Source organism: Fonsecaea erecta (assembly GCF_001651985.1).
Source record: "Fonsecaea erecta strain CBS 125763 chromosome Unknown Scaff4, whole genome shotgun sequence".
NCBI classification, from domain to species: Eukaryota; Fungi; Ascomycota; class Eurotiomycetes; order Chaetothyriales; family Herpotrichiellaceae; genus Fonsecaea; species Fonsecaea erecta.
In genome coordinates, this window is record NW_017387247.1 from 3,422,837 (window position 1) to 3,437,937 (window position 15,101).

The 15,101-nt window shown below is 53.7% G+C and overlaps 5 protein-coding genes across 5 annotated transcripts; 1 reads left to right on the forward strand and 4 right to left on the reverse strand.

Annotated features, from left to right (window-relative positions):
* Positions 1–196: 196 nt before the first annotated feature.
* AYL99_05997 (mitochondrial import inner membrane translocase subunit tim14) lies at positions 197–601 on the reverse strand (the record flags this gene model as incomplete). The annotated part of the gene is made up of 2 exons (XM_018837507.1): positions 197–469; positions 551–601. The coding sequence occupies 2 exons, from the start codon at positions 599–601 to the stop codon at positions 197–199; spliced, it is 324 nt and encodes a 107-aa protein (XP_018694360.1).
* A 619-nt stretch (positions 602–1,220) lies between these two features.
* AYL99_05998 (hypothetical protein) lies at positions 1,221–2,302 on the reverse strand (the record flags this gene model as incomplete). Its single annotated transcript, XM_018837508.1, has 2 exons — positions 1,221–1,756; positions 1,825–2,302. 2 exons carry the CDS (start codon positions 2,300–2,302, stop codon positions 1,221–1,223), a joined length of 1,014 nt encoding a protein of 337 aa, XP_018694361.1.
* Positions 2,303–3,376: 1,074 nt separating this feature from the next.
* Positions 3,377–5,336, reverse strand: AYL99_05999 (hypothetical protein; the record flags this gene model as incomplete). The annotated part of the gene is made up of 6 exons (XM_018837509.1): positions 3,377–3,499; positions 3,609–4,034; positions 4,111–4,322; positions 4,388–4,462; positions 4,542–5,079; positions 5,184–5,336. The coding sequence occupies 6 exons, from the start codon at positions 5,334–5,336 to the stop codon at positions 3,377–3,379; spliced, it is 1,527 nt and encodes a 508-aa protein (XP_018694362.1).
* A 2,984-nt stretch (positions 5,337–8,320) lies between these two features.
* Positions 8,321–8,972, reverse strand: AYL99_06000 (hypothetical protein; the record flags this gene model as incomplete). Its single annotated transcript, XM_018837510.1, has 2 exons — positions 8,321–8,635; positions 8,724–8,972. 2 exons carry the CDS (start codon positions 8,970–8,972, stop codon positions 8,321–8,323), a joined length of 564 nt encoding a protein of 187 aa, XP_018694363.1.
* A 3,663-nt stretch (positions 8,973–12,635) lies between these two features.
* AYL99_06001 (hypothetical protein) lies at positions 12,636–13,379 on the forward strand (the record flags this gene model as incomplete). Its single annotated transcript, XM_018837511.1, has 3 exons — positions 12,636–12,848; positions 12,906–13,132; positions 13,193–13,379. 3 exons carry the CDS (start codon positions 12,636–12,638, stop codon positions 13,377–13,379), a joined length of 627 nt encoding a protein of 208 aa, XP_018694364.1.
* Between the last annotated feature and the right edge of the window lie 1,722 nt (positions 13,380–15,101).

Consider the following 15,101-nt stretch of genomic DNA (forward strand, 5'->3'; position numbering starts at 1 on the left):
CATGTGTAATGCCACAAAATAACGCCGTGATCTTGCTGTTGCTCTTGCCCGATATGTTCATCCGTCTTTAAACGCCCGCGCTATGCTCCGCAAAAGCCACAAATTCATCTCTCTCTCTCTCCCTCCCGAAACCGAAGAAGTGTCCCGAAGAACCTCTCGATACTTCCTCTTCATCTCAGTCAGTCAGTCACCCTCATCACCCATTCTTTTCCAAAAACTCCTTCGCCTCGTTGACTTTGCTGGCCAGGTACGGACTGCCGCCTCGGTCCGGGTGATTCGACAACATCAGTGCCCGATGGCTTTTGCGGATCTTCTCCTTCGTGAGCGTTCGCTCGCTGAGGTCGAGGATGAGCGACGCCTCCCGCCGCGTCATCTTGGGTTCGAAGCCGCCCTTGTAGAACGGCCGGCCGAGGGCGTTCAGGCCGTTGGGGTTGCGCCAGCGGCGGAATGCGACGACGCCGGCACGGCCCTGTGTGACCACGGTTCGTTAGTACGACGTCGACAGACGCAGGGATGTGAAGAGTGGAGTGGAAGCAAGGAGGGAACGTACAAAGAATGCAGCAGCGGCAATGCCTACGCCGATGGCGAGTGTTGAGGCCATGGTGGTTTTGCGGTCGGAACGGTCCGTCGTGAATGATTTCTCTTTCTTTGAAATGAATGTTTCGTCGGAAAGGTGAGTCGGAGTCACGGTGGTGTCGAGTCGAGAAGGAGGGGTTGAGTAGCAAGGCCTGCACGTAAAAGAAGTCTGCGACGTCGACAACGACAACGACAGTAGCTGCGGAATGAAAAAGATTCGCTTTCTAGAAAGCCCGGCTAGTTTTCCGCATGGGGACGTCCCGAAGCCCGTGATTTCTCCGATGCGCGGAGCGGCAGTGCGGAGGAGCATTTGACGTCTCGGGCAAAAGGCATTGCGCTGGGGGTCTATGCTCCGCCGTGCCTCTACCCTCCTCGCCTCCCACGCCTCCTCGCCTCTTACAGACACCACGCTCCCAGACTCGTCGATTGATCTTTACACTTAACGACCAGTTCCTCCATGGAAAAGGTGTCTATGATCTTCTGAATTTCAAACGAAGATGAAAGCCAACAGACATGATACTTAGGTGTATTGTCTGCCATCACAGCCACCCAAACCACCCATTCTGTGACTGGAGGAATGATGACTTTTGATCTGTACACTACCTAGCAGGGTATGTCCTGTCTGTTGCCACATCGAGCCACCTCTACCAGAATGCTATCACCCTGGCTTCAATGCTCTCTCTGGGCTCCTCATCTTCCGTACCCATGACAAAAGGACTGCCATGGCCCCCAGCTACCGCAACATCCTTGTCAATCTCACTCTCCGTGTCCGCAAACTTGATCATCATCACCTCGTGCGGCTTCTGCTCAGAGACATAGTACCATTGATGGTCCTCGAGTTTTGCCGGTCGCGAGATGGTGTACGCCTCCAGCATGTACTCCCCCTCATACCCCTTGGCACGATAGTCGAAGGCACACAGGTCGTCTTGAATGTTGCCCGGAGACTTCCAATCCAGCACGGCGATGGGATCTCGCTTCACCGTCTTGAGCGGCCTCCACACGCTGTACGCTGCCACGCGCGGACCGCGGCTCCCAGCTTCGTGCGCCTTGATCGCCTCAGCGCCCGCCTCGGCAAAATCAGCGCGACAGTGTTTGATCGTGTCGCGAAGGCCTTTAATCGTGTAGTCGACGTGCATGGCCCGAGCCGGCTCGAGGGATTTATCTGCTTCCTGCGGAGACACTACACTCGAGGAAGTGCAACGTCAGCTTGTGCTTCTCATTGAATGAGGATGATGGAGGAAAACAAACCCAATGGGCGGTCCGACGGCAGCGCACCGACCATTTTGTCTATCTCCCCATCACGCGGGTGGTAGAACTTCTTGTTTGCGTCTGCGTTGCTTGGAGGCTTGCGACGAAAGGCGACGTTGTTGACGAGGGCGGTTCTGCACCCGGTCACGCTCTTGACCAGCTCTTGCACCACCGGGATGTATGTCTGCCGGATGGCTTCTTCGGTGGCCCACGCGCTGGGGTTGACGTGGTGTTCGACGACCGTGAAGCCGTGCTTGTGAAGACCCTCGACGCCCTTGGCCAGCTTCGTGTCCGTTCGGTAGTCGTGGAGGGTCAACTTCTCCTCCTTGAGGTTGTGCGGTGCTGGCGCGGAGAACAAACTCCGCTGCTCAGCGGGCACCGACCGGTCAGGCTCTTCGTATCGGAAGATGGCCTCGACAGCTGCTGGGGAAGCTGTTGTTGTCATTTTCGTTGTCGCGGCCGTGGTTGTGAGTGACATATTTGGTGAGATGCGATCAGTTTAGCTGCCCGAGGTGTGTCGGTGTGTCGTATACGAAAAGTCGCGCCCAGCCGTGTGCGGTCAAAATGATGGGCAACACTGACAAGCCGCTTGTCGTCGTTGGGTTCTATCCTTTCCTATTCTATCCTATTCTACTTCATTATTATATCGCCATCTCCCTTTTTCCTGAACGGGGTCGCTCCGTGCCCAGAGGGTCTATATCAGTCATCTTACCGGAGACCAGTACGCCTAAGCTGACACTGTCGCATCCAGCCACCGTGTGCGGCCCACACCCCACGAAAACAAACAAGTATTACTTGGGACTCAGGCCTCTGCAGATACCTACCTACGACATACTGCCGATCACCAACTTATCTACCCGTCTAACCTATCGATGTCTATCCCATTCCCCGGAATAACTGCCAAGTCCGGACAGACGCAGCCATTTCTCACCATGACGCAGAGATAGTTACAGTCATCTCTGATGACAATGTCCATGCCACCTTCTGAATGGAGGGCTTTCCATGGTAGGGGGGAAATATTTGAAACCCCTCCAAAAGTGGCGTTATGGATGCTTGCTGGCAGGTATGCAAGGCAGTTGAATACAAGTGTGGGGAGACCGTGTACAATCGGTATGTGACGCTGGAGATAGTCGACCCGATCTCTGTGCCCTCGTATTTGCATTATGCATATGCACCCATGCAGAAGGATGATTCTATTCGGGAGCCGACTTCACCGGGGTAGGTGTGGTGAGATTGGCGAAAACTTAACAGCATACAAGGGGCTTTACGATAATGAACGGTCTGGGGGGTGGTCGAGCACTGATATTCTATTCTAGGCTAGAAATGCTGACAACATCTTCTTGAGTCTCGTCACTAGTTAAGCCTTCTGCCGATGAGACACACACAGGTCTTTCTTGGTTCGAGCCCAATTGTCGTGCTCGCCCAAATAGAGCTCCTGGTTTCGTCTACTCCGATCAGAGCAGCTCAGTGAGGAGAACATAGCCGCGAGGGTGGACAGTGAGATAAACCACATCGACAACGACGACGAATCCTGCACGGCTCGAGAAATCATTTAATCTTCCTGGCGGCCTTCACACGTCGCCACCGGGCCAGTGTACATGCGCCGGGCACTGAGGACCCAGTTGACCGCGGAGATGCACATAACCCCCACGAACAGGACGACGGCCCAGTTCATCTGTACACGTGTTAGCTTACTCTTCCATGGGGTGAGGGCAATGGCAGGAAGCAAAACAAGCAAATCAAGTAAAGGGAGGGGCTGTTATGAAATTTCTTTTATGACATACCTCCTCCGCGTTCGGTTCCCAGTAGATGGGCCAGAAGGCCCAGAAGAAGGCGTAGATGGCGTAGGTGAGGCCGAGCCCGTTGACGGCGATCCCCCACTTGCCCAGGCTCCAGAAGACGGGCGGCAGCGTCTCGGGGAGCTTGATGCGGCGCCACAGCACGCAGGCTATACTGATGGCGTACGTGGCCATCAGCGCCACAATGGCCAGGCTGATGATGGCGTTGAAGGCCACGGGGCTGCCCAGGTAGATCAGGCTCATGACCACCGTGTAGCCCCAGGTCACGAAGCAGGCGTTGGCCGCGACGTTGAGCTTCGGGTTGACTTTCTTCATCCACGTTGGGAACGGCATGCCGTCGTCGCGCGCGAACGCGAACAGCTGGCGCGACGTCGACGCGAAGCAGCTGACGGCGATCATAAAGACCAAAATCTAAAGATTACGAGGGCACTCAGCACATTTGGGTGGGACAGTAGGAGTAAGAACAGGAAGCAGTGTGAACACTTACAAACATGATGGAGGTGATGCCTTGGGCGCCCGCCGTGCTGAGCGAGTTTTGCACCACCCACACGAAGGGAAAGGCTTCGGTGGTCGCGGTGGCCACGTCGGTCATGCCGAACAGGAACACGATCAACATGGCGAAGGCGAGGGGGATGTTGAACATGTATGCCCAAAACATGGTCTTGGGCGTCACGACGCTCGCGTTCTTGACTTCTTCCGCTATATGGACCGTCAGTGGCTGCTTTGGATAAGGTCTGGGATGTATGTGACGCCGGGCTCCTTACACAGATGGGCGACGGCATCCGAGGCCAGCACGTTCCACATCGCAGGGACTTGGCCGACCATGACGGCAAGGCCCACTATTACACACACTTCAGGTCAGTATGCGGTTCGTTGGCACGAGGAGAGAAATCACTGTGAGGATGGGATCAAACGTACGCAGAGGAAAGTTGCCGCCATTGTCGGAGAAGGTGAGAAAGACGTCCTTCGCGTCGTTCTTGGGCGAGGCGACGGCGATGGTGATGAGCACGACGAAAAACCCGGCCACGTGTAGGGCCACGAACACGTTCTCCAGCAGGGCCAGCTTCTTCGCCCCCCAGACATTGATCCCGGTGACCAGGCTGCCGATCAGGATGCTCAGGAGCGCCGTGTACCAGTTCTTGACGTCAAAGTCCGGCTTTCCCAGCTGCACCAGCGCCATGAGCAGCTGGGCGGCGAACATGCAGTCGGAGGCCACGAAGGACTGCCAGCACAGCGAGCTGAGCCAGCCCGAGGTGTAGCTGAGGGCCTTCTGGTAGCGTCTCGAGGCAAACTCGCTGACCCAGTGGTACTGTCCTCCGGCCGTCGGGGCCATCGACGCCATCTCGGCCAGGCTCAGGACGATGAAGAACTGGCCCGTGATGACCCACGTGTAGCTCCAGAACATGCCCGCCGTGCCGCCGTCGACGAGCAGCTGGAAGTTGTTCAAGGCGACAAACTCCGTGCACGCAGCAATGTCAGTACGCGAGATTGAAGGGTGACAAAGGAGGGAGATGCAGGGGAGACATATCAGGTGCCCATGGTGCAGGAAGTGAAGCCGACACTGCTGATCCAGTTGAAGTTGCGCGAGAACTCCTGCTTCTTGCCCATACGGGCCATATCCTTGCCATCCTGGTCGATGGCATCGCTGCTGTTGTCGCTGCCGACGGCCTCAGCCGAGTACAGGCCTTCTTTCTGGGGGAGGATATCGTCCATGGTCGGGTTTGTATTAAGAAAAAGAGGTGTCGGTGTCGGTGTCGGTATCGCAACGAAGGTGGTTGAAGGGGCGAATATCAATGTCACGACTTTACCTTCCCAGTTCTAGATCTCAGCAACCATCCCTTCTCGGAGCCACGAGGCATTCATTGTATCGCCTTGCCCCCAACCAACGACACCCCAGAATATAAGCTCCTGTACAGTACCTGCTCATCGTGGTAAGCCTGGAGAGATAAGGACTCGGGACTTGTCCGCAGGGGGCCTTTCGTTGGCCAATTGATTCGGGCGGTCGCTAGCCAGTTTTCTTGAGATAAACATCCCAAATGGCCGATAGCGATCAAGCAAAAGTCTTATACCAGCCACCACGAAGCTTACCTACGTACCTTGACTAGGGCACAGTCACTCGTACCCAGGGAAATCTTAACCCGTTCGACTCACTCACACAAACGGACGGACGGACGGATTCTTCCACCATTCACTAGCTCTCTTGCCAATAACGGGCATGGCATGTCACTGACTCTCTCTCACACACACAATTTATTTTGGTCAGCTACGAGTCAGTCGGTCGGTCAGTCGGTCGGTCGCTTCAATACGAAAAACAGGCCACGCGGACATGGTCGCTGTACATAATATCAGCACCGGGGTCACTTCAGCCACCACGTGGTTTTGAAAACAGACGGGCGCCATCCCTCCAGACATGGCTCTGTGCACTAGCTCTGCACGACTCCCCTCCTCGTTTCGAACGGCGGTACAGCGACTAGCCTTCTCATAGCCCAGGCGTCGTGGCTCAGCGGCGTCAAAGGCTAGGACATCTACGCACTCGCCCTTTGCCTCCATACATACTACTGAAGAAGCTTCCGAGATCTACTGTGTCTAGCAAAAGGGTGCTTGGTGATGGCCACGCTGACCGACCGACTGGCCGAGATAGCATCTTTCACAGGGCGGTTGCCTGGTGGACGAGCCCACCAGTATAGGGCGCAACGGATGTCTGAAACAAAGTGTGGGAAGCTGACCATCTATCAATCTCATCGTCAAAGCTCTGCACACCAGCCGCAGTCGGGTCTCACTGGACTTTAGGACTGTGAGTGTGATCGGCCTGGGCTGAAGCATTGTTCCATGTCGTCCGCAGGTTTGGTATATACGTGCACCTCTTCCACCGGATACAGGGCACAGAGATTATTCTGGGCCAGGGTCGTCAAGGCTTCTGCTGAAAGGAAGGGGGACAGGGGATCGTCCAAGCCAGACCCGAACATCTGAACCAATGCAATGCCAAAGTGCAGTAGGCAACCCATATCGCCGGGTCCATCCCCTCTAACACATTTCGCCCCATCCCCACAATTGATAACATATCGTTGGGTGGCCCTGGGGTCCAGATCGAGCCCCTTGTCACCACCAGCTCCGAGTTTCGTTGCGCGAGTGGCTTTGCGGCTCCTCCTGAATCTACCTGGTCAGCGTCCATGCTTGCCACACCACGGAGAGGGGGCGGGTGCATGACAAGCCACGGCTCGATCTGTTGTCGAATGCATCCTCGAGAGTATGGATTCCTCACCCTCGCATGCTGGTCTATTCGGCTGTCGATCGGAGGCATCCAGCTCGACTGTGGTCGGCTGTGGGCGGGGTGCGCGACGCGATCTTCATCTCTGTGCGACACTTCGGTACCAATGGCTTGTCATCCTCCATTCCATCTTGCTGCTTTGAAGATTGTTACCAGACACGTTCTTTGCACAGACATCTTGTGACGGAAGACCGTTTGGCTCGGTTTTGTGAACCCTTTCATTCGTTGGCTATACACAACCGCGGTTATGCCACCATTAACCGGAGATCCTGACCAGACGGACCTCATCCAGGAAGCCTGATTACAATCGATGCTCAAGATACTCAGCAAGGAGATACACACATATGCCGAGGCGCGACCTGGCGTGCGTTGCCGACACAGACAGGGAACCAAGAACTCAAAAGAAACAACGAGGCAGTCAAGGGATTCATGCACTATGGCCAAGCTTGATGCGGAACGAAGCATTGAACCGAGGCTTCTTCGCCGCCGCAAAATCTGGCGTAATGCACCCTCGACTCTGTATGGGGTATACGGGGGCAGCTGTGTAGACAGCATGGTTCTGGGGATTGATGATGTCTCCGCCTTCAGGCGACCTCCTCTGTTAGGATACCTCCACGGTCTTGGTCAAGCTGTGGCGCGCGCGGAAACGGTATCCTAACGAATTCATTGAGGCATCAGTGGAATCATCGCGCGATGCAATGACAGATGACGACGATTCAGAAGAACACGGATATGGGTCCGCCTATATCAGGCAATTGCCCCCTGTATTAAGACGACAAAGACACTAAGAAATGTCTCGAACAGGCTGTCACGGACGTTGCCAGCTGCAGAAATGCCAGGGCAGGATGCCATCGCCGATTCCGCGCTGCTTGAAAATGCCCCCGGTGTGATAGGGTCCTCAACCTGCGGACATTTGATCCGCAGCTAGTGCTCCATCGGTTCCCTGCATTAGCCCGTTCTCGGCCCAGCGAAAGAACGTTGTTCTGTGGTCATTATGAGTGCGCCGCGACAACTTCGAGCTTCGGTTTGACATGAGGGTCCCAAGGGCGGCAATTATGTGTCAAAGAACGACTACAGCGCGTGAACGACCGGGATATCTCCACTTAGGGAGCTCTTGGGAGCTTGCAACGAGCTCAGCTTCTCACTGTTCTCGGCGGTGGACAGGTGGACAGGTGGACTTCAACCCGGACGCAGTTCCTTGTCTTGGCTACATACGGTGCGGTACATCATCTTGAGGTCATGTTGTTACGGGACATATTTCCTCGCTATTCACATGTGTCTCGCGCGAACTACCGGCATCAATCTCCCTGGCGAGCACTGATCTGTCCACCAAACAACCACAACATACACGAGGCTTTACACCCCATCCCAATCGCAGTCTTGGTTACATCCCATCAGCCGCAGTACCCTGACAGTCTGCTGGCCTCCATTACTGCGGGAAACGTCGAAAAATGTCGCCTAGCTTGTCCAACGGCGCGGCCAGCAGTCCGGCGACGGTTTCGAAGGGAGGCTTGTCTGGCGCCGAAGGATGGCTGCGCGTCGGCACGAACATCTTGGTTCTCTCGAAGCTTTTGGCCATTTGCGACGAATTGCCATCTGCTATCGCTTTCTCGAGCTTGGGCAGGTCGTCGGTCTCCTCTTCTTCGATGTGCTTGCCTAGCACGTCCCAGAGCGACTTGATGGTTGGTTCGAACTCTTTGTCCGAGGGAGACAAGCCCTGGAACTTGTATAAGAGTTCCTTGACCTATGTTCCGCATCAGCTTTGAGTACATACTGCACGACCACGGCAAATGATGCCGCATGTCTGAAGAACGGGCGATCACGGTAAATACCTTGTTATGCCCATCTCGGTCTTTCTGTGCTAGATGCTTCCCTTCTTCACCCATATGTTTCTCCATGGCTGGATACACGACAATTTCCTCTCCAATCGAATGACGGGCCAACTCCCAAGCGAACTGATTCTGCCAACGAATTTTCGAGTCATCATCCTTTGCACTCAGGATGTTGTGATAGTATTCCTTCAGCTCCGCGTGGTCATGCTTGATCGCATCGGAGACCGTCCCTGCGTTGGCGGAAGACATATTTGCAGTAGCAGCGCCGACTTTATTTACAGCGTTTTGAGGCGCGGAGCTCTGGAAGCGTGTGTTGGAGACGGGATTTATCCTGCTCTGCACGGCAAGAGGTCGACTGACATGAGGACGGGCAAGAAATGCTCTCACGATAGGTCTCGTAGCTGCCATTTTCCCACGACAGTCAAACTAGCAGAGGATTCCAGTGTGGAGGGAAGAGCAGCTTAAAAACTTTCGCTGTGCGAAGAGTGCACTACAGGATAGTCAGAGGTCCAACTAAAGGTCTCGGAATCAATGTCCGCATCTTACACGAGCGTTCTGCAGGGGTGGCCATGCTGGACAGTGACGTTGGGCATATGCTCCCGCAGCTCCTGGATCGTTGAGATCCCCACCAATGGCATCTTTCGTTTTGTAATCCTCCCTGATGCTGTGCTTCACTATTGACCGATCTCAAGCTGGGCATGGGAGACGGGAGATCACGTCACGTAGCCACGCTGAACATGCGAGGCGGTACGAGGCAATGCCCGATTGAAATGGGCTTACCGGTTCGGGTTGATCAATCACGGTGCTTGCTGATCTGGTGGTGTCGCTGAAACGGAGTTCAGTGATCGGTCAACCCAACGTGGCAAGACCATTTTTCAGCGGGCATTGCCTCGTAGAAGACTGGTTGTTTTCCCATCCCGGAATTTGAGGAGCCTCAATCCTCTGTCAACTGACCCGCTGATGGAGTGTGCGTAATATTCACGAATAGTGCGAGTATGAATCGCGCCCATATTCATACTCACATTAATTCGCCAGGACTTATCCAGATTGGACTCATTCCGAAGGCTATACAAAGAATCAGCCTTGCTCAGCCTCGCGATCAAGCTTGATGGAGTTGGCTCACGCTGGTCCGCAGTGGTTCGCAAGGTGCAGAGATGGCGCGCTCAGCGCTAAGAATAACCAATGAAAACGTGGTCGTCTCTTGCAATCGCATGTATGTGTGAACTGCAAGGTTCTCGTCTCTGATAGAGATTCAGTCAGATAATAGAATGCTGACGAACTGGTACCTATTCTCACAACATTACAGCCGAAGATAGCAGAATCACTGGTATGCTCGCATCCGCTGAGGTTAGCCACGTAAATACCGTCCATGACCTGCTGCAAGTCGATCGGCAACCAGATGACAAAATCAGGTCTCCCACAATTGTTGGTGATGAGGTGGATCAATAGATTGTTTTCTTTCGAAGGCCACGCGAGATGACACGTCCTGTTTCTTGCCTCGGGCTTTGGCTAGATAACAAACGCGTCAATACCGTGTGCTGTTTATGGTGTTTCTAGACGCCGCAGGCACGGATTGCATCAGCGAGTTGGTGAACTGCAGTGGCGAGCTCCAGCGAGTAGCAGGAAGAATTTTCGTGCGAGAGAATGACACGGGCGCATTCCCTCCCATGCGCAAATGGATGATGATTACGGTACGCCAGACTGCCGCGATCCATGAAAGCGTTGCAATGCAATTTCCATCAGCGGATCGATTTGGTCATGATGTCAAAATGATAGTCGGAAGCTGTGATGCTCAACGAGCTCCGTTCTGCCTGCGATGGCGGATTCTTTCTTCCGCAATGATCGCATGATCTCATAGTCCTATACCCTCAGCCGGTGTAGAAGAAATAAAACAATACGAAACCTGAATTAGCCTCGGTAGACGCATCATCCGTGACTACTCTCTGGCCATTTTCGTCGTCCACTGTTAGACCGTCATGCAGTCAGTACTTCATAGCGTTGTCGGTCCGAAGAAAGAACTCCACGACCTCTCTAGCCGGACGGCGGTAGTAATAGGAGGCGCAAATGCCATTGGGTTCCAGATCTCGCGGTAGTTTGCCCAAGCTAAAGCTAAGGTTATCAGGGTGAAGTGGAAGGAAGAACAAGGAAACGAAGCCATCAAGCAGATTAAAGAGGAACCTCCCATCGCCGACGTGGACTGGATGGGCTGCGATCTCGAAAGTCCGAAAGAGGGTGAAGTAGGTCTTCACGGATCTTCGTAATAAGCTTGAATGCGTCGACTTGGAGGGTGCAAAGAGGAACGCATGCGTTCCGACAGCTCATTTTGTCAGCCTGTATCAAGACGAACACCTACGGGCTTGATACAGATGGCATTGATCGACACTTTGGCGGCAACTTTCTCGGCCAATTCTACGCCGTGAATTTGCTAATTATACCCGCTTATCCGCAAGGCGTCAAAGACCTCCTGATGTGTTCGAAGCCTCCGAAGTTCACCGTGCGTCCCCTCCAGACATCCACTTTGGCTCCCTTGAGGAGGTCAACGATGAGAACTTTGGCTCAACACATCTGTACGCACGCTCGAAGCTCGCTCTGATCTTGCTCGCCAAATTCATTCTGCCGGTGAAAGTCATCAAGCCGAACGGTAACAAAGTTACGTTCTTTGAGCATGCATCCAGGTACCGTCAACACGAAGGCCGCCTGCTCGGGTGTCTTTGGAAATACGTTGTCCTGGGCAATGACCACGGTAGGAAGGGATGTCGAGCAAGGTTCGTACTGTGCGTTGTGGGCCGCCACTGCTCCAGAAGTTGAGGGGAAGAACTACCAGGGCCTCTATTTCGTCAACCCAATAAGTCATCGTTACTTGTGATTTCCGACTCGAGTTGCTCACATTGCCTTTAGGGACAACCCGGCAAGGAATCGTCGTAAGCCTCTGACCCTAAGTTGGCGGACGCGCTCTACAACCTGAGTATGCGGCTGATCACGCAGAAAGTCGGCGAGGATGCGCTGGTGCCGTGGGATCAAGAAGGCTGAATTCGCGTGGAGCAGTGGTGGGGACAAGGCGGGTTTGTTATCCGCTTGTGGGACATCTCTGGCTTTCGACATTTTCCACGAAGTGATGATGAGAAATTTCATCTGATGCTTCTCATGATGTGACGTCCGCATACCCGCATAAGCAGGGAAGCATGCCGGGTCTTTTCCCTCGGACAAGGCTGGCGACATCTTCTTGATCCCCTGCCATTCGAGGATGAGCAAGCCGTCCGTCGGCACTCGTCATGGTTTTCGGATGTGTCTTCGTGGCAAGCTATCGAGCCAATCGATCCACACCACACGCTGATCATCCGCAAGGTGCCTGACCCATATTTGACAGTTTGATACGGGATTTCGAGTTTCACATTCTACAGAACGGTATATCCCTCCCGGCCTATTGCATCTGTGGTTGACTTGTGGGTCATTCGAAGAGTTCTTGCATTGGCGTGCTTGTCTGTTCTCTATCTTGCAAGAGTCCAGGCAACTCGCCGAACTAAGACACCTTGATGGAACTCCAAGGTGGAACAGCACGAAATCGTGACGAGCGGCGCATGAACGAATAATGACTAAATGCACCATCACAAGACTGGAATTTCCCGGTTCGGGACGACATCGTCCTCCTTTGCCGCTACAAAATCTGCATATAACTATGTGCTGGCCAGGCTGCTGTGTTCTAGGATACCAGTGCCAGGACATTCGATTTATCTCGCAATCTCACAGACTATCAGAACTCACAGTTTTCATATACCATTCTCGCGCCTTGCGAACCCCTGCGGACCGGTGCGGACCACCTCCATCCGATTTAAATCACGAGGCTGTGCAAGGCTGTTTCTTGGTATAGCCTTTTCCGAACCAGAGAAAAGAAGTTCTCAGCAAACAATCACCATGGCTCGATTTGGTAGACGTGGTCATGCCGGGCCCGTCACCGCGACGACTGATTACGGCGCGCCCGCTGGCCGCTCCAACAGAACGCATCGGCCAGCCATCCTTGCCAACCACTGGCTGCATTGGATCTCGTCCATCATTGTCCTCGGCATTTCCGCATACTTCATCTCCAAGTACAGTCACAATACCCATCTCGTCTATTGGATCACTATTGTAAGTTTTGGAAGTTCGCCTGGTCGATCGATCCATGGCCGCTGACAACATCTCCAGGCTTCTATCGACGCCTTGGTCTATTTGCCGGCATTGTTCCTGCCCGCCATAGGAGCGTACAAAGGCTATATGGCCCCTGTGGCTTGGTTATTCTCCTACTTGTGGCTCACGGCATTTATCTTCGCCGCCCAAGACTATAACTTCGGAGGAACGTGTGCCCGTTCTCCTTCAGGCGTCAACAAGTGCGGCTTGAAAAAGACTCTTGAGGCCTTTGCCTTCATTGCTTTGTAAGTTCCCAGCTCCCCATTGGGGTATCCGTTCCGTCCCCGTGTTTACCAACTGAATAGTTTCACCAATATCCTGGGACAGGTCCTGGAGGGATGGCTCTGGGCAATGCAACCTTTTAAGCACCGTGGAGCTACTCACATGGAAAAATCGGCTGGAAGTGTTAGCACCGCCGCCACTACTGCTCCCGCTACCAATGGTGGCACTGCACCAGTTTACGACCGTGCCCCTGGCGCTGCTGCGGTTTAAGTTGACGGATACTCGAGCATCGATGTCAGTCCTTAATCAATGATACCCCTGATACCCCTAACACCCTCGATTGCGATGGATGCGAATGTACAGATAGACGAGCAGGCTGAATAGGCGCGAGGTAGAGAGAGAGAGACATTCTGGTCACTTCTGATGCGGAACGTCTGATGGACTTCCTTACTACTTAATACCCCAGTTGCGAGTATTTAATACCCCGTCGACGATATATGACACTGCTACCACTTTGACACCGGTCCTCTTAGAACAAGCTCTTCAAATCATACCGCACAGAGTTCTGTACCCGCTGGGTGAAGAGCAGATCGTCTCCTGTAGCAGTTGGACTTATGCGATGCTGCTTTCGCGAGCCTTCAGCGGAATGAGTAGGCAGCCAATACCTAAAACGCACATCATCATCTGCCTAGTCATGATCTCGTTCAGCCTTCCCATCGTCTCGACGTCACAGTTGAACCATCACCCGGTCTCTGTTCCTTACCGACTCACAGCACCGCTACTGGCCGTAGACACCGGTTTTAGGTACTCCTAGTTGCCACGGAAGTTCATGGCTACATGAGTACTCGCGTCCCTACGCATCTAGCGCGGGCTTCACAACAGGAGAGAGAGAGAGAGAGAGAGAGAGAGAGAGAGAGAGAGATGTCTGACACGAGAAAGGCGTTGAGGGCGAAGGGGGATTCCGCCGACCCACCCATGCCTCTGTCGTGGTCTCAAACACGGCAAAAAAGAAAGAAAAAGAAGAGAAGGGGAAAAAATGCCGCCTGAATCCACTGAGCTAGGTGTGAAGGTAGGTGGTCAGGCACTACAGGTTTACATACTGTATGTACCTTGGTGACTTACCCCTTTGTTCTCGCAGCCTCGCTGTCCATCCCCCCCCCCTTCCTCCTCTCCCCTAACCCCGCCCGGGGAAAGGCGTGGTGCTTGGTTCCCAAACCGGCGTCAACTAACCAAGCAAGTATTTCCCTCGCGCCCGGGGCCCTTCTTCTTACATACAACGTTAGGCGTTTCCCCGTGGTGTCTGGGTCTGCTGGGGGTACATGTTCGACGTCTAGGGAGGAGAAGAAGACATGAGTACTCGACACATAGCGAAGAGGTAGGTGCTTGCTCAAGATATTTCTCCGTGCTCTCTCGAGGTAAAGGGAGGGGCCAGGCAAAAAGAAGCATCACATCACAGACGTGTCTGTGGCTAGGAACCAGGTACACTGTAATTATGTACGAGGTACTCAGTACCTACTGTAACTACCTGCTCTTCAACGCGTCATGGATTGTGCACGCTCAGCGGAGAGATCGTTAATGACGACAGGCCTATATGTGATTGGGAAAGTCGTTGTAGGCCCATGCAGCAAGCACACACTGCGTACGAGCTACATACATAGATGCATAGATACACAGATACACAGATACATAGATACAGAACCCCGTGCTCAAAGGGGAAATGGTACAAGCGTCACTCTGTTCCACCGACGGAAGATCCATTTGGGATATCATCATCAAATCATCCACTCCGTCCAAACCCATCATAACATCTGGTGCATAATCTCATATCATCATTTAGTTCCCAACCTCCTCAAATTCTGCGGATAAAGAATCCGGAGCAGTGGATTTCCGGCCCCTCGCAGCCTGGAAATAACAGCCGGCGAAATTGGTCTGTTCCTGTTCCTATATTCCTGCCTACCTCATCAAGTGGTCTGCAGTCTTTCTCTTTTCATT